Here is a 20431-nt window from a genome sequence, read left to right on the forward strand (position 1 = left end):
CTGGATTTAGACCAAACAAGCTGAACCTTACTATATATATATGTATATATATATATACATATATATATATATACATATATATATATATATACACACACACACACACACATATATATATACACATTTTTTTTAAGGGTGGGAATATCCTTTTTTCCTATCCAGTCTCAAAAGGCTTAACCATTCTGTAAACACACGGAGGACTCTAGAGCCTGCTACACCTCTGGCTTTTGCGGTCATCTGTCAAAGTCCCTTCCCAGCTAGCTGAAGGAAGAGATAGAGACTGGGTGAGGAAGGACAGCCTAACCTATACCACTATCTTTCCTCTACAGCACAAAATGACCAGCATGGGAAGCTCAGGGTTCTGAGAGGAGGGGAAACATTTATTTGAATAAGCAAGACAAAGTCTACTTCCAGGGTTTGCCTTGGATGTGGCCACTGCTGAGTGTGCGAGGGTTGGAGTGGCTGGCAGGGGTCCCAGCTGGCAGGCTCTGACTGGTGCGGGATGCAGGCACCTTGGAGTCTTTTCCCTGGGAGTTACTTTGGTTCAGTCGGCCTGAAGGGAACAAGAAGGGGAGCAGAGATGCAAGAGTGGTTCCAGGGACAATCGGCCAAGTACACTCTCAAGCTAATGAAATCTTAGTCCACAGCTACTTTTAAGCTAATGAAGTCTATGCAGCATCTACTTTGGGCCAATGATGACCTACTCCTCACCCCGAGAACAATCTGAAGTTGGGGGATGGAGCAGGGATGGAAGGGAGTCCAGGTAACTGTTCTTACTTCCTTTCCCTTATCCTCCACTAACCTGGGCAGTCTTTCATTCTTCCTTGATAGAGACACCAGATGGGGGTGATTAGAAGGCAAAGCAGGGAGCCATAGGGAAAGTAGAAAGACAAAGCAGGAAGGCTCTGGGAAGTGGCTAAAAGCAACCCGAAAGCAGCAGAAGGAAAAGAAACTCCAAAAAGGAGTCTATCCTTATGCTTTGTTCTTCACTTCTGCCTAAGGTGCACACTTTGACCGTTAGACCCTCCTTTCTACATCGGTGCTCACTGTCTAATTCTTGACACTAGAGAAACACTCAGCCCCAGCATCATACTTAATGGCCTCTGATATTTTCAGAATCTGAATGTGAAGATGAAGTTTTTCTTATATGGTGATGATCAAAGCTGCAAATCTCAGGCTCCACAGGAAATAAAGGGCAAAATATCTTACTAGAAATGTCTGCAGGACCCTGGTTCTCTTCCAGATAATATTCTATCTTTTTTAAATCTTCTGGAGTGAATCGCCATTTGTTTTCAGCTGGTAAGGACGGCACTTTGGGGCTAGATCGTTTCCGGGAAGAAGCAAGAGGAAGAGCCTGCTGGCAACAGGCTGGCAGAGAACCGGTAACTAGTCCTTCTGGGAACTTCTGAGCTAAGACTTTCAGACCTAGAAACAGGAGATTATCACAAAAAGTAGGATTAGGAACAGGTCTGTATCTTAAAAAAAAAAATCAAAAACAAACAAACAAACAACAAAAAAACCCCAACACTTTTGTGGGGCAGGGAGTTTGGCCTAGTGGTAGAGTGCTTGCCTAGCATGTGCAAAGACCTGAGTTTGATTCCTCAGTACCACATCCATAGAAAAAGCCAGAAGTGGTGCTGTGTCTTAGGTGATAAAGCTCTAGCCTTGAGAAAGCCCAAGGACAGTGCTCAAGCCCTGCGTTCAAAACACAGGACTGGCCCGAAACCAAAACAAAACACAAAAAAACCCATAAAACAATATAAACACAACAAAAATTTACGTGGTACACTCTAAAAATCCTAGTTACTCAGAGGTGAAGGTAGGATGATTATAACTAAGGTTGGTGTGGACAAAAGTTCAAGATCCTACCTGAAAAACAATTATCGGCTCATGCCTATCATCTAGTAATTCAAAAGGCTGACATCTGAAGGTCCAGGTTTAAAGTCAGCCCAGGCAGAAAAGCCCATGAGACACTTATCTCCAATTAACCACCAAAAAGTGGAGCTATGGCTTAAGTGACTGCTAGTCTTGAGCAAAAAAGCTCATGGGCAGCATCCAGGCGCTGAGTTCAACCCCCAGGATTGATATTGACACAAACAAAAACAAAAACAAAAAACTGGACTAATGCAAAAAACAAAAAGGATGTGATTCAGAAAGCAGAGCACTTGAATATCAAGGAAAAGCCCTGAGTTTAAACCCCAGTGTCACCAAAAAAAATAAAATAAATAAATAATAATAATAAAACTGCCACAGTTGGGGCTGGGAATGTGTCCTAGTGGCAGAGTGCTTGCCTAGCATGCACAAAGCTCTGGGTTCAATTCCTTGGTACCACATATACAGATAAAGCTGAAAGTGGTGCTATGGCTCAAGTGGCAGAGTGCTAGTCTTGAGTAAATAGTGTCCAAGTACTGTGTTCAGGCCCTGAGTTCAAGCCCCAGCAAACAAACAAACCTGCCACAGGGGGGAAAAAAAAAAAGCCCACAGCATGTGCTACTACAACAGATACTTCACTAGCTCCTTCCGCCACTATGGCTCTCTTTGCTGAGCACTAAGTTTAGAGCACTGAGCAGAGGGAGCTGATAAGGGTAGCTTGAAGGGTGTGTAAGCCCAAAGTTTCCTTTTGAAAGTCCTAAGCAGAATGCAGTCTTGCTCACCTCCAGAAAGCATGAAGAGGTTTTCAAACCCGCGCTCGCACATGGTGGTGGCTGCCTGGCTGGCCAGCCTTTCGTCGTCATCGTACAGAATGATAATCTTGCCGTGGGCATTTTTCTAAAGAATGAGTTAAGGTTCTAGACACTGAGCTAATGCTTCCCGACCACAGGCTGAGATCTGAGGATTGAGGTTCAAAGCCAGCCCAGCATGAAAGTCTATGAGACTCTTTATCTCCAATTAACCACCAGAAGTGGGGCTGTGGCTCAAGGAGTAGGGCAGTAACTTGAACTGAAGAGCTCAGGGACAATGCCCAGGCCCTGGGGTAGGCAGTAGCCTTGAGCTGAAGAGCTCAGGGCAGTGCCCAGGCCTAGAGTCCAAGCCCCATGACCAAAACAAAAAGTAAATAGAAAAACTTTGATGTCTCATATATCACTACAAACCTTCTTTACAGTAGTAAAAAAGGTAAAACCACCAAAAAGTCCAAGATAAATGATAGTAAATCTGAAGACAAGTTACTACAAGGCATCAAAAATGAAGTTTACAAAGAGCATGGGGGGGGGCGGGAGTTTGGCCTAGTGGTAGAGTGCTTGACTAGCATGCACGAGGACCCAGGTTCAATTCCTCGGTACCATATACATAGAAAAAAGCTGGAAGTGGTGCTGAGGCTCAAGTGGTAGAGTGCTAGCTTTGAGAAAGTCCAAGGACAGTGCTCAAGCCCTTAGCTGAAGCCCAGGACTGGCAAAAAACAAAAACAAAAAACAAAAAAAAACAAAGAGCATGGGGAAATACACTGTAATATGAAGTGTGTGGGGGGAACTTAAGACATTAAATTATATATACAGTAAGACTTCGATTTTGCAAGAGAAAAATACAAATACACACACAGAAATTAGTCTGTAATAAAATGTGCCAATGACATAATAGCACTTAGGACTCTGTGTGATGATAAGATTTTTTTCCATTTTCTTTTTTACCTTTTTCAGTTTTAATTTTTTCCCTTTTGGAAGTACTAGAGTTAGAACTCAGGGCTTTGCACTTGTTAGGATGGTGTTCTACCTTTAGAACCACACATCCAGCCCTTATTTTTCAGTATTCAAATTATCTTCTACTTGTATGATTTTTTTATGAATGGAAAAAATTAAAATTTTAAGAAACCAAAAATAAAATAGAAAATATTTACTTCTTAAAATTATAAGCTTTCTAGTGGAAAAATCTCAGGACTGACTTTCCACAGATCACAACCCTCAACCTAATGTTTTTTGGCCCTATGCAGGATGGTTTGGGAACATCTGTCTTAACAGTCAGGATTCTTAAGCAGTTGCTAGGAATTCTGTCTCAAACAGATGAACCTGATTAGTGTCAAAGGCCTCTCACAGTTTTCTTACCATAGCAGGAATTATGATAAGCTAGCTTTTTATAGTTCTCATGTCATCCAACTCCTTAAAATACAACAAAGGATACATATTCAAGAATATCATTTGAATAAGGGTTCATCGTTCTAGAAAGAGTTGCAATTGGGTAACTGTAGGCTACAATGAGAAGAAAAGTTTATTAAGAAGTCTGTCATTCTCAGTACAACTTGGCCTCATTCCTAGCTGGTTTAAAAATCTACGGTCAATATACTTTCAAAATTTGTGAGCTGTAAATCTGAACAGTTTGGTGAAAGAAAGAAAACTGGGTAGTATGAACAAAACAGGAAGCTCTACCTCACCATCCACATTTCATGCGGGGCCCCCGACCTGCTTGAGGACATCGGCAGCCTCTCTCAGAGCTCAGGCTGCAACCAACTCCAGGGTTTCTATGACAGATCTGGCACACATACATCTTCTCCTACTTCTGCCCTTCGATTAGGGGTAAGCCCACCTGAATGCTAGACCAGGCTCTGCTCCTAGGAGTGAGGCACTCACACTAAAGCCCTCATTCCCTTACCTCCAATGATGTGACACTGCTGGTAGGAATCTCGGTCGCGTACATCTAGCAGCAGGAAGGGGCAGTCCGGATAGGGGCTGTCTTTGGTGTTTGGCTCTGCTTTCTTCACTAGCCCTTTGTCCAGATCCAGTTCCCCAACACCACTAATGACACTGAAAAGGAAAAAGTCAGCAGAAACTACTCAGGGGTGGGTGGCTTAAAGGTCAAATGCATTTCTTCAGAATTGGGAGAGGAGTGCTTAATGTCTTTTCAAAAAGCAACTCAAAGGAAAAGGGCAAGTGGTTACAGTGTCTCAATACTGAATTCTGCTGAATGCAGGCTCCCAGGATTCCTACCCCAGGAGGGGACCTGAGTGTCCACATCTACCTTCATACAATGGGAACTGAGGTAACTACCAAGCCAAGAGGGTAGAATATAGACACATTTGTCCTTCAGCAAAAAGGAGCACTCAGAGAGGAAGAAAATTTCAAGGGGTTTAAGAAAGCAGAACAAAGAATAAAAGAAAAAGCAGGAAAAACAATAAGACTGACAAGGCATGAAAAAATGAAAAACCAAAGGTGCTTATATGTATATGAAATGCAATATAAAGTGACGATAGTGTTTTCTATGTTTCATACACAATCATGTGTCACATAACGACATTCCTGTCAACAATAGAATGTTTACATGGTGGTAATTTTATAAAATTATATTGCTTAGTGATACTGTACTCATCTTAGTTTAAGTACATTCTGTGATGTTCCTAAATTACCTAATCACACATTTCTTAGAATGTCCCATCATTAGGGATGCATGGCTGTACTTACACAACCACCTGTCCAATCTGGCACTGAACCTCAACACTTTCAATGGTAATCTGCACTCACTTCCATTTTGCACATTACAATGCTGAGGTGGGAAAGGCTTTTATATTTAACGGCATTCATATAATGAGGAAGACTTGGGTTAAAATAAGGGATAGCTGTTTCTAATGTCATTTAACTACCAACATTAGTCACCACCATATTATAAGGAAAATGTGATGACTATTACCCAGGGAACAAGATGGCAAGTAATGATACATCTGTGATGGAGTAAGGAGATGGCTATTTTCCTGGGACATGTGAAGACACACATTATACTACAGAATTGTTGCATAGTTCCTCGCCCATGAAAACACATTATATTCTGTTTTTACGTCCAAAAAACACCTCTAACTCTATGTCATAAGGTGTATATTCCATTGAACCAAAGAAGAAAAAAATCTATCTGCTATGAAACTGTACCAAGCCTCAATGCAAGTCTTGTTAGTTTATCTCTTCTCAGATGCATTTTTATGGGGTCTTTCACGAAACTAGGAAAAGCCCCCAGTGGTATTGATTGATAGAGCAGTTCTTTCTCTGTAGAATCTAATTTCTCTGCAGAATTATTTTACTGGTAGAAGGAATAGATTTGTACTGAAAACTAGCCCCAGATTTACAATCAATGGTTTATATGTGTAAAAAAGTGCCCCATGGAATAAAGTCCATGGAGTAAGAAGGATGAGCCACATGCAGTTTTAGAAGCAATATCGGCGTTCTGGCATTCTCTGAACCTATTCTGTACTCTGGGAGGTGTTACATTTTTCTGATAGTTGGGCAATTATAAATTACAGTAGAGAGAAAAGAGGATAAAATTTACACTGTGAATCAAAAAAATAGTACTTGGAAAGCTAAGTTCTAATAAACTTACCTGCAGAAGGGCTGAGGAAGAATGGAACTGGTGAGTGAAAATTAATACTCTTATTAATGTACTCTTACACTAACACAGTTAAGAATGTTGTGAAACGATTTGGGAGGTAGTATATATACAAAGAGGAAGTAGAAAGGCTGAGATTAAAATATGGAATGTCGCTACTGCCAGTTCTTTTTCTAAAGTGGTTAAATGAATAGATCAATGTCAAGGTAAAATGCGGCTAACACAGGAATCAGATGGGAGTACCTCTGGAGAGTAGAGCGACTAGATTCCCCCACTCCTGTGCTGTTGATGAACTGGACAGGGCTGGGTGACTGCTCCCCTGGGCTCCCTTTCCCATTGGTTCCAGTAGGGATTTCTGCATCAGGTTCTGAGTTTGCAGAATCATTGTCTAAAGTTCGCAAATGAAGAAATAATTCAAATGAAACTTCAGGCAATTCCATTAAAATGAAGTCAAGAAAAAGGAGTGTTATTAGCATTAGTAAATTCTTTTAGAAGTTCTTTTTGTGTGTGTGTGGGGGGGGGGTGTCATGGGGCTTGAACACAGCCTGGGGGCTGTCCTTGAGCTCTTCAGCTCACGGCTACCACCCTACCCTTGAGCCAAGCCCTACTTCCCATTTTCTAGAGGTTAACTGGAGATAAGAATCTGAGGTCCTTTTGTGCCTGGGCTGGCTTTGAACCTTGATCCTCAGATCTCAGCCTCCTGAATAGCTAGGATTACAGGCGTGAGTCACCGAGCCTGGCGATTCTAGAAGTTCTAATATACAGGCTCTCAAAACACTCGAGTGTGTGGGATTTACTACTTGGGACTTGCAGGAATCCTCAAGAACTCTGGGAAGTGTCCAAGGTGAAAACTGTCTTCATAAGATGTTATCTTTTTCATGGTGTTGATATTTACACTGATGGTATGAAACAGTGGATAAAACTGCTAGCACCTTAGCAATGACATCAAACTTTATCAGCAGTCATATTTTTCACTACAACATGCTCTCACAGCAAATAAATATGGCAATCATAGTAAAGATGCCCTTGATAAAGGCATGATGAATAATTGTATTAAGGTTGACCTTGAAGCACAGTGTTCTGAGTGATGAAATGGGAGCCCACGTATAACTAACTGGGTTTGCTATACATCTAAGCACTGTAGTTATCTCAAGGAAAAATGTCAAAGTGCTTCCTAGGCTGCAGCTGAGCCAGCCATTTTTGCCATAAATACTTTGTCTTGGTAAGAAAACTGACAGGAAACTCTGCTTACTTCAACTTGTGAATCTGACAGACATTTTCTCAGAAGTAAATTAATAAGTCTGTCATTTCAAGAAAAACAGCTGATGTGCCAGTTGCCAGTGGCTCGTGCCTATAATTTCAGCTCAGCAGGCAAAGATCTGAGGATTAGAGTTCGAAGTCAGCCTGGGTAGAAAAGTCTCCAAGTGACTCTTATGTCCAATTAACCATTTAAAAATTGGAAGTGGAGCTCTGTTTAAAGTGGTAGAACACTAGCCTTGAGCAAAAGAGTGCAGGAACAGTGCCCAGGCCCTGAGTTGAAGTCTCATGACTGACAAAAATAAAATAACAACAAAAAAAAACGGCTGAGGAGGGCTGGGAGTTTGGCCTAGTGGTAGAGTGCTTGCCTAGCATGCACAGAGACCAGGGTTCAATTCCTAGGTATCACATACATAGAAAAAAAAAAAGCTGGGCCGGGTGTGATGGCTCACACCTGTAATCCTAGCCACTCAGGAGGCTAAGATCTGAGGATCAAGGTTCAAAGCCAGCCCTGGCACTAAAGTCCCTAAGGTCCATGAGACTCTTATCTCGAATTAATCACTAAAAAATGGGAAGTAGGGCTGTGGCTCAGGGGTAGGGTGGTAGCCTTCATCTGAAGAGCTCAGGGACAATGCCCAGGCCCAAGGAGGGTGGTAGTCTTGAGCTGAAGACAGGGACAGCACCCAGGCCCAGAACTCAAGGCCCACACCCAGAAAAAAAAAAAAAAAAAAGCTGGAAGTGGTGCTGTGGCTCAAGGGATAGAGTGCTAGTCTTGAGAAAGCCCAAGGACAGTCCTCAGGCCGAGTTCAAGCCCCAGGACTGAACCAAAAAAAAAAAAAAAGGTAAAGTGTAAAAAATGTCAGGCACAGTGGCTCACACCTGCAACCCTAGCCTAGCTACTCAAGAGGCTGAGATCTGAGGATCACGGTTCAAAGCCAGCCCTGGCACTAAAAACGTCCATGAGACCCTTATCTCCAATTAATCATCAGGAAGCCAGAAGTGGTGCTGTACCTCAAGGGGTAGGACAGTAGGCTTGAGATGAAGAGCTGAGGGCAACACCCAGGCCGAGTTCAAATCCCATGACCAACAAAAAAACAGCTAATGGTATTTGTTGATGAGATTTTGAACAAAACTCAAAATGTTGGAAATCAGGAGCTGAAGTGTAAGAAGTCACTTCCCCATATTTGTAGGTGTTTCTGATCTTCATTACTTATTAAAAAGATATTTTCCAAACCACCAGTGCATAGGATAAAAACATGTATGGGTAGAAGATTCATTGAAAGTACAAGACAGTATGAAAGGTTCATTGATATGGTTTCAGATTCTTCAATAAACTTTGCAGAAACTAAAATACTCCTCCCTCTTTCACATGTACTACTATGTGAATCACATTTTCTTCAGATATGTCAGCCCAACAGCAGACTGCACTGGACTTCTGTAGCTACGGATACCAGCCACCTTCTATAAAACCAGACATCAAAGAGATTTGCAAACTTTGTAATGCAATGCCTCAAAAATTTTGCTTTGAAAATTGTTTTATTTTTTACAAAAATATGAACTAGGGCTGCGGCTTAGTGGAAGAACACATGTTTCGTATGCATGAGGCCCTGGATTTGATCCCTAGTACCCCGTAAAAAATGGTTTTATGTTTACGAGGTTAATGTTGCTATCTTTAAGTGAAATAAACATGGTTTACAGTGCTGTTCACATTTTTTATTTTGTTTTTTCCAGTATCAGAGTTGGATGCTTGCTTGCTTGGCTGGTGCTCTATTACTTGAGCCATGCTTCCAGCACAGCTTTTTGGAGGTTATTTGAGAGGTATTCTCTCAGACTTTTGTAGCTTAGCTAGCTTCAAACTTCTCAAACCTCTACCTTCCAAATCTCAGCCTCCTGAACAGCTAGGATTTAGGTGTGAGCCTTTGGCACCTAGCTCAGTTTAAAATGTTAATACATTAAATTTTAATAAATAAAATCCATATGAACTAAAGTTCTTTGGGGTCCTCAACAACTTTTTTTTTTTTTTTTTGTGGGACATAGGGCTTGACCTCGGCCTGGGGGCTGTCCCTAAGCTCTTCACCTCAAGGTCAGTACCCTACCCTTGAGCCAAGCCCCACTTCCCATTTTCTAGAGCTTAACTAGAGATAAGAGTCTCAGGTCCTTTTGTGTATGAGCTGGCTTTGAACCTTGATCCTCAGATCTCAGCCTCCTGAGTAGCTAGGATTACAGGCGTGAGCTACCATGCCCAGCTCCTTAATATCTTTTAAGAGAGAAAGATCGAGATCAAAAGTTTAGCCGGGAGTTTGGCCTAGTAGTAGTGTGCATGCCTAGCATGCACGAAGACCCGGGTTCGATTCTTCGGTACCACATACATAGAAAAAAGCCAGAAGTGGTGCTGAGGCTCAAGTGGTAGAGCTCTGGCCTTGAGAAAGTCCAAGGACAGTGCTTACATCCTGAGCTCAAGCCCAGGACTGGCAAAAAAAAAAAAAATCAAAAGTTTAGAAACCTGCTGTTCTAACCATTTTAATGTGAAAAGAAACAGAAATACAATGCTTAATTATTAAGGAGATAATAAGTTTAATTTTCATATGACTACTAGAAACTTCAAGAGAATGCTGTAAGAATGAGGGCAACAGATATGTGGTTAGGATTTTTTAAATCTGCAAACCAACAAGCAACATTTTCCCTATAAACTAATTTTTTTAAAAAACTGAAAAAATAACATGAAAAATATAACTATAAGGGAGATTCTCCCAGGAATAAAACTAAAACAACTTTAGATGACTTATAAAAACTTATAAATCCTTTAGAGGATTTCTGATAATTTTTCTTAGTGGCCTTAAAGAAGATCTCAATGAAGAGAGTATAAAATGTTGTGTATTTTTTGTTGTTTGTTTGTTTTTTTGCCAGTCCTGGGGTTTGAACTCAGGGCCTGAGCACTGTCCTTGGGCTTTTCTCAAGGCTAGCGCCCAACTATTTGAGCCACAGCACCACTTCTGGCCTTTTCTGTGTATGTGGTACCAAGGAATTGAACCCAGGTCTTTTTTTTTTTTTTTTTTTTTTTTTTTTTTTTTTGCCAGTCTTGGGCTTGAGCTCAGGGCCTGAGCACTGTCCTTGGACTTTCTCAAGGCTAGAGCTCTACCACTTGAGCCTCAGCTCCACTTCCAGCTTTTTTCTATGTATGTGGTACCGAGGAATCGAACCTGGGTCTTCAAGCATGCTAGGCAAGCACTTTAACCACTAGGCCAAACTCCCAGGCCAGAACCCAGGTCTTTTAGTGCATGCTAGGCAAGTACTCTACCACTAGGCCAAACTCTAGGCCCAAAATGTTGTGTATTCTTGATTGGTGAATGAAAGTTAAGTGAGGTTAGTCCTTCCCAAATAGAAAAGCTTTAAAGAATTCTAAGGATAAGTCAGATACCAATGGTGCACACCTAGAACCTAGATATCCAGGAGGCTTACATCTGAGAAATGAGATTTGAAGTCAATGTAGGCAGACAAAACTATGAGACTTTTATCCCTAACCAGCAAAAGGCCAGAAGCAGAAGTGTGAGTCAAGTGATACAGCACTAGCCTTGAGCAAAAAAAAGCTGAGCAAGAGTATAAGGCCCCGGGACTGGGAGTTTGTCCTAGTGGTAGAGTGCTTGCCTATCATGCATGAAGACCCGGGTTCGATTCCTCGGTACTACATACATAGAAAAAAGCCAGAAATGGTGTTGAGGCTCAAGTGGTAGAGCTCTAGCCTTGAGAAAGTCCAAGGACAGTGCTCAGGCCCTGAGCTCAAGCCCAGACTGGCAAAAAAAAAAGAGTGCAAGGCCCTGAGTTCAAGCCACAATATCAGCACAAAAACAGAAGAATTCCAACAATAAACACTTAGAAGCACTTATATAAATAAAATTGGGGTTAATCTGGAGAACTTGCTTTATCAAATAGTAACTGATAGGGAAAGGCAAATAGCCAACACAGTGTAGAACTACAACCAGAGCAACAGAACATGATAGAGAACACAGAAATAAATCCCAGAATAGACATAAAAATCCAATTCATCCACATCACACATCAGTTTACCCGGTGTGGTGGCTCATGCTTGTAATCCTAGCTACTCAGGAGGCTGGCTGCAGCAGGGCACTAAAAAGTCTGTGAAACTTTAATCTGCAATTAATCACCAGAAAACCAGAAGTGGCACTGTGGCTCAAGCGGGAGAGTGCTGGCCTTGAGCTGAAGAGCTCAGGGACAATGCCCAGGCCCAGAGTTCAAATCCTATGACCAACCAAAACAAAATAAATAAATAAAAGAACTACTAAATGGTGTTGAGAATTATTCAATTAGATGAAAGTATCCTTGAAAAAAAAGTTCATTAAAGGGAGCATAACACAGAAGCATAGCACAGCACTAACCCCAGGGAATATGGGTTTGACTGAGATAAGAAATCAGGTGGGAAAAAGTAGACCAAAATATTCTCAATAGTGAATATTTATCGTAATTATCTTTACGTATTTTTGCGCCATTTTTGTATTTACTAATAATGTATTTTAAGTCAGGAAAAAGCATTTAGTATTTATAAAAGGAGATTTTTATATTCTTCAAAGGTAACCAAACATGTATATAGATACAATCTGTTCTACAGGTACTCCTGAGTTATTATCTCTGTAGAGCACTAAAAAAAAAACAACCCCACTAATATTACTCACACATTATGGAGTCCTACTTTACCAAAGCCCATTTTGCTGTGCAAATTCATCTCAGTGGAGAAAATTGCAAGAGCCCATATGTCCTCATACTGCAATCTCAACAATGAATTAAAGGACGGAATGTAGGTGCTTATGTAACCTGGTTAAAATTGGGTGTACTTGTATGAGAAGACTCAATTATCTCTGTTACAAAGAGCCCTTATTTCTTTGCCGTGTGAGAGGCATCTGCTGAAGATAAATTCCTGTCATTTTCAGATTCTTTTTATTCTGTCTAACAAAAACCAGCCCAGGGAAATGACAGCTGAGTCCCACAAAACCAGTGTTCAGACTTCCTGAGAAACTTGTCTTTGAAATCAGAAGTCAAATTCCTGACCTATATCAACTTTAACCAACACATTCCCCTTCGGTACACAGGCGTGCATTGACTGCCAGGTACTTCAGGATAAAATCAAGACCTGAAGCCTGTGTATTCTTTCTGTAAGAGTACAGCTACAGAGGTTTTCTATTCCACTTGGTATTTAAGAAAGGAAATCTGGAGCCTGCTTCTCTTTCCAGTTTTCTCTTCCTCACAGTGCCCAATCCTCCTTTAGACCGCAGCCAGACTGGATTGCTCCAGTCCCTGCATGCGTGCCCATCCTCTCCACTCTGTCCCTTCTTAGGATGTGACTTGCCTTATAACTGTCTCAGACCTAACTTGCACCCCACTCCTCCAAGGCCTGGTTCAAATGCCTTGAGGAAGCTTGCCTTGGTCTTCTAACTGGAAAGTACCTTTCCTTCCTCAGAACACCATGGCAACTTGCATCTCTCCCAAGAGCTTTCCAGAATCCTTCATGTTGAAGTGAGATAATGGCCACTAGCAGTGATACATCAGCATCCCAGATACATTTATTCCAAGCTTTACTACCTTGGGCAAGTGATTCAATCTTTAATTCTTAGGCTTCAGTTTATGAAGTATGCCCTTTTTCAAGAATTTTCAAATAGGTTAAATAAGAAAACTTATGTGAAGTGCCTAGTGATGCAAAAAGTGGTTATTGCTTTCCATTCTTTCTTTAAATTCTGCCACATTAGTAATTTTGTGTTACCATCCTTCCCCCTCCCCCCACCCCTGCCACACATTACATGCAATGGAGCTGTCTCGTCATCTCTATAGTTTCTGAGCACTGAATTCTATACATATATCGAGGCACTAAAATTTTGCTGAAATAAAATAAATAGTATATTAATCACACCTGAAACACTGAAAGGTATACATGTTAAAGCCAGAAAACCAGATGGCTTTCTTGGCTAAGTAAGACTTAATGATTCAAGCACCAGACAGCATCTCTCTGGGAGGAACTATCTAATTCTAAGTAGACACATCACGAGGGAAGGTGAATGAGTGCTGCGGTCAAATGGTCAATCTGTCATTTCTTCCACATCCTCATTTCCCATTACCTTCCAGTCTTTGAATCTCCTCAGCTGTCACTTCCAGTGTTTGATCAGATAGGGAAGCTACCTGGATAACCTAGTAGAAAAAGAATGAAATGTGTAGGCATGCAGATGCTTGTTCTTAAACAGCGAAGTCTATCTTTTTTTTCATATAATTTTATTGTAATTAATAGAAGGGTTACATTATATTCACCAGATAGAAGATGCATTATTTCACAAACATTGATACCCTTTCTCATGTTTTGGCTCCCATTTCCCTCTTGAAAATGTAATTACTAACCTATAATAGTATAAATGATAATAGAAATTCTCCATGCAATGAAGAAATAAATGCAACTATTTATATATTGATTAAGTATTTTATACTTTAATATTCTTTCTTTCTTTCTTTCTTTCTTTCTTTCTTTCTTTCTTTCTTTCTTTCTTTCTTTCTTTCTTTCTTTCTTTTCTTATCTTATCTTTCTGTCTTTCTCTCACTGGTCCTGGGGCTTGAACTCAAGGCCTGGGCTCTGTCCCTGAGCCTCTCTGTGCTCAATGCTAGCACTCTATCACTTGAACAACAGCAAAATTTCTGGCTTTTTCTGAGTAGTTTACTGGAGATAAGAGCCACAGACTTTCCTGCCTGGGCTGGCTTTGAACCCTGATCCTCAGATCTCAGCCTCCTGAATAGCTAGGATTACAGAAGAGAGTACCTTACCATGATGTCCATTTTTTTTTTTTTTTGCCAGTCCTGGGGTATGAACTCAGGGCCTGAGCATTGTTCTTAGGCTTTCTCAAGGCTAGAGCTCTACCACTTGAGTCACAACACCACTTCCAGCTTTTTCTCTGTATGTGGTATCAAGGAATTGAACCTGGGTCTTCACACATGCTAGGCAAGCACTCTACCATTAGATCAAACTCCCAGCCCATAATGTTCATTTTTAAAACATGTCTCACAAGACTTCCAATATTCCCAAATTCAATTTGCAGCATGCCAACACAACTCTTATTTGGGGTTACAGAAATACTTGTCCATATTTTGCCCAAAATAACAGTCAGAGAAGAACAGTTAGGAAACTGTTCAGTCATAAGAAAGGGGAAATCAACTGGTTTCCATAGAAAAATTATATCTAAACAATCCTGAATCCAGACTTTTAGATCTAAATATTACATTAAGTGTACAATGGAAAATAAAATTGAAACCATAAATCTGATAAAACACACACACACACACACACACACACACACACACACACCCCTTCTTTACAAAATTCTTACAGAAAAAAAATCTCACACCATCCTCATACACACTATATTCCAGCTCATCCTCTACCAGGTAAAATGCAAGCATCAGAAGCAACCTCTCTATAAACAGTCCTACAGCTACATTTAGAAATGTCATGTAAAACACCACAGATTTGTCTTTACTCAATAGGAATGGCACTTACCAGTTGAGCAAAAGTGGTAACTTTCAGTCTCTTGAAAAGTTCATCTTTTTTATATCTATAATCTGAAAAGCAGGATAAGACAGGTTGATTTCTGCTTTCTTAGAGCTATTAATGCTTTTTGGTCATGGAGTCCTATCTTTCAAATCTCTGGTAAGCTATTATACGTATCATCTCATTTGATCCTCAGAACCATGCTTAAACTAGGTGGGTGGGATATAGAAACAAGAGCTTTATCTTGTGTGACTGTTGTTCTTAATATACTATGTTATTTCTCTTTTCCTTTTTTTTGCCCTTAATCTCATACTGTTACTGTCTCTGACTTTGTTACCTGGTATATTGTATATACATTTATTTGTTTATTTGAAATAGGAAAGGGAAGGGGGCAAAACAAGATGTTTAGGAGGGGATGGGGAGGGAAATGGGGACAAAAACATGAGAAGGGGTATCAATGTGTAAGAAGTAATGCACCTACTGCCTGATGAATGTAACTGTAACCCCTCTATACATTTTCCCGACAATAAAAAAATTTTTTTGTAGAAAAAAAAAAACTAGGTGAGGGCCGGGAGTTTGGCCTAGTGGTTAAAGTGCTTGCCTAGCATGCATGAAGACCCGGGTTCAATTCCTCGATACCACATACATAGAAAAAAGTCGGAAGTGGTGCTGAGGCTCAAGTGGTAGAGCTCTAGCCTTGAGAAAGTCCAAGGACAGTGCTCAGGCCCTGAGCTCAAGCCCAGGACTGGCAAAAAAAAAAAAAAAAACCAACCTAGGTGAGTAGACTGCAGTATCATTTCTTCACTTTTCTGCTTTTTTTCCTTCATAAGTCAGGAAGAATTTTCCTTTCACTAAGCTCCCACTTATATAAGCTGCCTCAAGTCCCATTTGAGAACAAAGCAGGGAATAAACATCTACATTCTACAAATGAGGCCAGAGACCCCAAGAAGCTGAGTTGTCCTAGGCCAAACAGCTAACTAGGTATTTATACCCTACCATTCTGACTGGCTTCAATGACAGCAGTAATTTTCCTGGCTGCCAACCCTGCTGGACACATAGGACAACACTCATACATATGTGCAGGGCACAGGTTGTGACTGTGATTACCAGTCAGTCGGTCAGTCAGTCAATCTGTGTCTCTCAAATTAATCTACTCAGTTTGGCAAGTTGAGAAAGTTCTAGAGATTTGTTGACAATGAGAATATATTTAAAACTAATGAAGTATCTGTACACTCTAAAAAGGATTTGAATGGTAAATTTATGTCTTGTGTATATGCCACAATTAAACTAAACATGAGGCTAGGAGTTTGGCCTAATGGTAGAGTGCTTGCCTAGCATGCATGAAGACCCGGGTTTGATTCCTTAGTACCACATACACAGAAAAAGCTCTAGATTTGAGAAAGCCCAAGGACAGTGCAGGTCCTAAGTTCAAGCCTCAGGACTGGCAAAAATAAATAAATAAGTAAATAAAATAAATACCAGCCAATTGATGGTTAATCAGTACTACCCTTATACTTTTGAGATGTAACTCAAATGGAGTCTCCATGTGTTTCATAAACCAAGATTCTTAGCAACCAAAGAAAGGATTACATGTATTTAAAATTATTTACCTAGCATCACTGATGAGTTCCATGAATTCTACAAAAACCAGCCCAGGCTGGACAGAAGGTAGTTAATATAAGACTGGCTTACCAAATATCTTAATATTTGTTAGTCAGGAAATTATACTAGTTAAAAAAATAGTATATCAAGAATCTGTCTTAAAGGGAAATAAAACTTCTTTGTCCTAAAGTGTCAGAGAAATGTCAAAAAGAGACAACTACTTCTAGAAAATTCTTAGAGCAACTTCTTCTGAATACAAGGTAACAAACCAATAGACAACAAAACTTCCCAACAAGACTGCCAGAGTGATTCAAAAGGCTGAGCAGAGACTTCAAAAAGTGCCACTGAACCTGCATCTTTCTTCTCAAATGCCACCAACTTGTTTGCCAAAAGTCACTTATGTAAATCAGGACAGCAATAAATCAATCGGGAGAAACTGTCAATAGCTTTCAAGTAGCTTGTATTTTGACATTTATACATTAATATTCTTTCTGTATGGTTGCATAGTTTGAAATACTTCTAAGCATACCAAGTACACATTGAAATCCCCTCTGACTAAACACAGATTACACTGAGCAAACCCCAGGCTTTGCTATCCCCTGTGGTCTGGTAATCCTGTGGTCCTCAGCTCCAGTACTGGCAGCCCCTTGCATACTAAACGTACGTACCTGGTTCTGGTTTGGAAGGACAGCCAACAGTAGGACTCTCTGACATTATTACACGATAATTATTATAAGATCAAACTAGACTTCTGAAAGTTAAAATTTAAATTTAATATATATATTTTTTAAAAAGGATGCCCTGGAAGGTTCTATCAGTCTGTCCACCCAAGAGTGTACAGAGCTTTAAGAATGGAGCTTCTGCTAGTGGGGCTTTTCTCAAACTCTGTGCTGGAGACAGATAATCCCAGCTCACAGACACTATCAAGGTTTGCTTCTCCAGTAAGTGCAGAGACTGAATCAGCCTCTCTCGAGTTACTGGAAGGACAGAGACCTGACTATCTAGGATGTTTCACACTGAGTCCAACAGTATCATTTAACCACCAGGCCCCCACAATAGGCTTTGTAAAGAAGTCAATAGACACAGAGCATCTATTTTCCCTAGACACAGTTGAAAGAATATTCAGATTACAAAGGATTTCTGCATTTTCAGGGTGCTGTTAAAATGCGTTATTAGCAAAGAAAAGGAAGTTGGACTTGAAGTAGAAGGCCAATCAAAGGAAGCAACAGAATAAGGTTTGCAATTTCAGATGGATGTGGCATCTGAGGTAAAGCAAGCAAATGATGGGTCTAGGATGTCAGGAAATAAGACAATGTTCTCCTCCCTTCTGACCCAAGAGAACATTCACAACAGAAAACAGGGGAAGAGAAGATGGCTTCCCAGACACAGACCTGACAGAATTCTCTCTAAATGAGCCCAACGTGTGTGATCAAAGTGAAAGGAACGGAAGCCCAGAACTTCTTTAGAAGGAAGGAAGCATTTTTTTCAAGGGCTCTGTTCCAAGATTATTTCTTTGGGGAGATGATCTATCTTCATGTAAGGTTTCGATTTTCAAGAAACCACAGTGGATTTTTAAATAAATGATTTAAGTGAAGGTTTCGTCAATCTGGGTGGAACAAGGCATTTTGATGGGGCTGAATACGCATGGATTCACACTCAACTACAAGTAGAAGGGAGTCAAAGAGACTATAAACTCAAATAGGAACAGGCTGCCTGTTCCTAAGGCCTGCCTTAGATAAATTAAGGATGACAGCAATGAAATGGAGGTGAGTACACAAGGTTCTTTTCATAATTTGAAGATTTGATATGTTTCATCTATACTTATATTAGAATGTGAAATGCCTAAGAAGAGAAGGCTCCTATAGCATTATACATCTTAAAAAGTATATAACAATGCCAGTTCTCTTCTAGCTGAATAAGACAAATAAAGGTAGTGAGAAGCTGACCCTGCATCCATATCTACTGTCTCAGAGGTTTTCCCATACCACAGCAATTCAAAAGGAACATTATCATTTTAAATGAAAAGGTCAGCTGTGTTAAAAAAAATTGTGGGGGATTCTACATCTGGGAGGATCTATTCTGGAGGCAAATTCCAAGCTAGGATGTAACACCTCTTTACTACTATTAGCTAACTGGTCCCCTAACATTGGGTTCTCTACTTACGACATTAGTAAATCGGTGCGAGAATAAGAAATGCTTCAACAACTTTAATTTTGGCCTTGCTGTGTACATTTTCTGTTAGTTTTAGGCACATTGAAAAAATGATCATTTTGTACAAGGGCAATGCATTCGGTGACTAGTAAGATAACTACAAAGAAGATTAGCCTTTTTTTTTTTAAAGAAGATTAGCTTTGAAAAGGATGAGCATGAAATATGATTTTTAATTAAAAGAAAACAGGCTGCAATGAATGCATAATGTGGAAGAGGAAGAACAAGCTTCTTTCCCAGAGTTCATAGTCTTTTGTGAATAGTGTCTAAATTGTACTCATAAGAAGATATTATTACCCTAGCTCAGGTACAGACCAAAGAAGAAGAGTAAGGAGATAAAGTATAAGGCTATGAAGACTGTAGCACAATGAAATTAACAGCCTGGATTCTGATTGCTTTAGAGTTCATTCCACTTTCCTACATTAGTATGCCCTATGGAATGGAAGTTGGGCAGAGCTCAGATCACAAGCTAGTCTTAGGAGCTGGCCAACAGTGTTATTAGTGTCTTCCACATCCTTCCAGACCTGCAGGCTCACCTGACTCCCATAGCTTGCCACACGTCAGCTGCAGAGCATACTGCTTAGTGGATGACCAGCTTAGAGCAACTACAGCGTTCCATTTTCCCAAGCCATCAATGGGGTTACTCACTTTTTTTGATCTCTTCTAGCTTCTCAATGTATTTTGTCATACTGTTACCTAAAAAGAAAAGAATTTTAAAAATGCTTTAAATGAGGGGCCGGGAGTTTGGCCTAGTGGTAGAGTGCTTGTCTAGCATGCACGAATACCCGGGTTCGATTCCTCAGTACCACATACATAGAAAAAAATCTGGAAGTGATGCTGAGGCTCAAGTGGTAGAGCGCTAGCCTTGAGAAAGTCCAAGGACAGTGCTTAGGCCCTGAGCTCAAGGCCAAGACTGGCAAAAAAAAAATGCTTTAAATGAAAGACAATAAGTACAGTTGTGAAAATTAAGTGAAGAACAAGCACCTCTTCAACATCCCTGTCCTGTTCCTTTGGAGCCTTGGACAGGAGACAAGTCACACATATAATAAGCAGTCTTTCAGATGACACAACATCATTCAAAGATATAGAAGCAAGGGGAAGTATTTTGGTTGAATGTGTTTAAGCTGGGGTGCATCCTGCTGAACATTTAGCAGTCTCAGGAAATACAGATGATCATTTGTATCCATCTTTGAATCTTTTTTCTTTTAGGAGTCAAAGCTCTTCCCCTCCTTCTATCTCACCATGGGTGTGTGTGTGTGTGTGTGTGTGTGTGTGTGTGTGTGTGTGTGTGTGAAAGAGAAGGAAAAAGAAAAAGGTAACAATGTTCTTTGGCTGTGCAAATAGTGCCTTTATGACTACCCAAGTAACCATTTCTCCTGTTTTGTTGCCGTGGTCTCCTCCTCTCCCCGAACTTGGTGTTCTACTATTCAAGCGGATGTTAACAGCCTCAAACAGACCACACATTCTGGATGTTCTATTCACCAGGAACTTGATTTGCTAAGAAATAACAGCAGATTCCCACCACTGTAGAGA

The 20431-nt window shown here is 40.5% G+C and overlaps 1 protein-coding gene across 7 annotated transcripts in view; it reads right to left on the reverse strand.

Moving 5' to 3' along the window:
* Positions 1–359: 359 nt before the first annotated feature.
* The window catches only part of Cep41 (centrosomal protein 41), a 41895-nt gene continuing 21823 nt past the window's right edge, over positions 360–20431 (reverse strand). For 5 of the 7 annotated variants that reach the window (XM_090332393.1, XM_090332396.1, XM_090332398.1 and 2 more), the window contains 9 exons: positions 19547–19594; positions 15098–15159; positions 13677–13746; positions 6541–6685; positions 4582–4733; positions 4114–4181; positions 2655–2769; positions 1210–1425; positions 360–553 (listed from right to left, as the gene is read on the reverse strand). In XM_090332393.1, coding sequence (XP_090188519.1) covers positions 405–553; positions 1210–1425; positions 2655–2769; positions 4114–4181; positions 4582–4733; positions 6541–6685; positions 13677–13746; positions 15098–15159; positions 19547–19594 — 1025 coding nt within the window. In that variant the 3' untranslated portion in view covers positions 360–404. The remainder of the gene's footprint in view (positions 554–1209; positions 1426–2654; positions 2770–4113; positions 4182–4581; positions 4734–6540; positions 6686–13676; positions 13747–15097; positions 15160–19546; positions 19595–20431) is intronic. The other 2 variants (XM_090332395.1, XM_090332394.1) reach the window with 1 other exon arrangement.

Source organism: Megascapheus bottae, chromosome 5 (assembly GCF_031878675.1).
Source record: "Megascapheus bottae isolate mThoBot1 chromosome 5, mThoBot2.hap1, whole genome shotgun sequence".
NCBI lineage: Eukaryota > Metazoa > Chordata > Mammalia > Rodentia > Geomyidae > Megascapheus > Megascapheus bottae.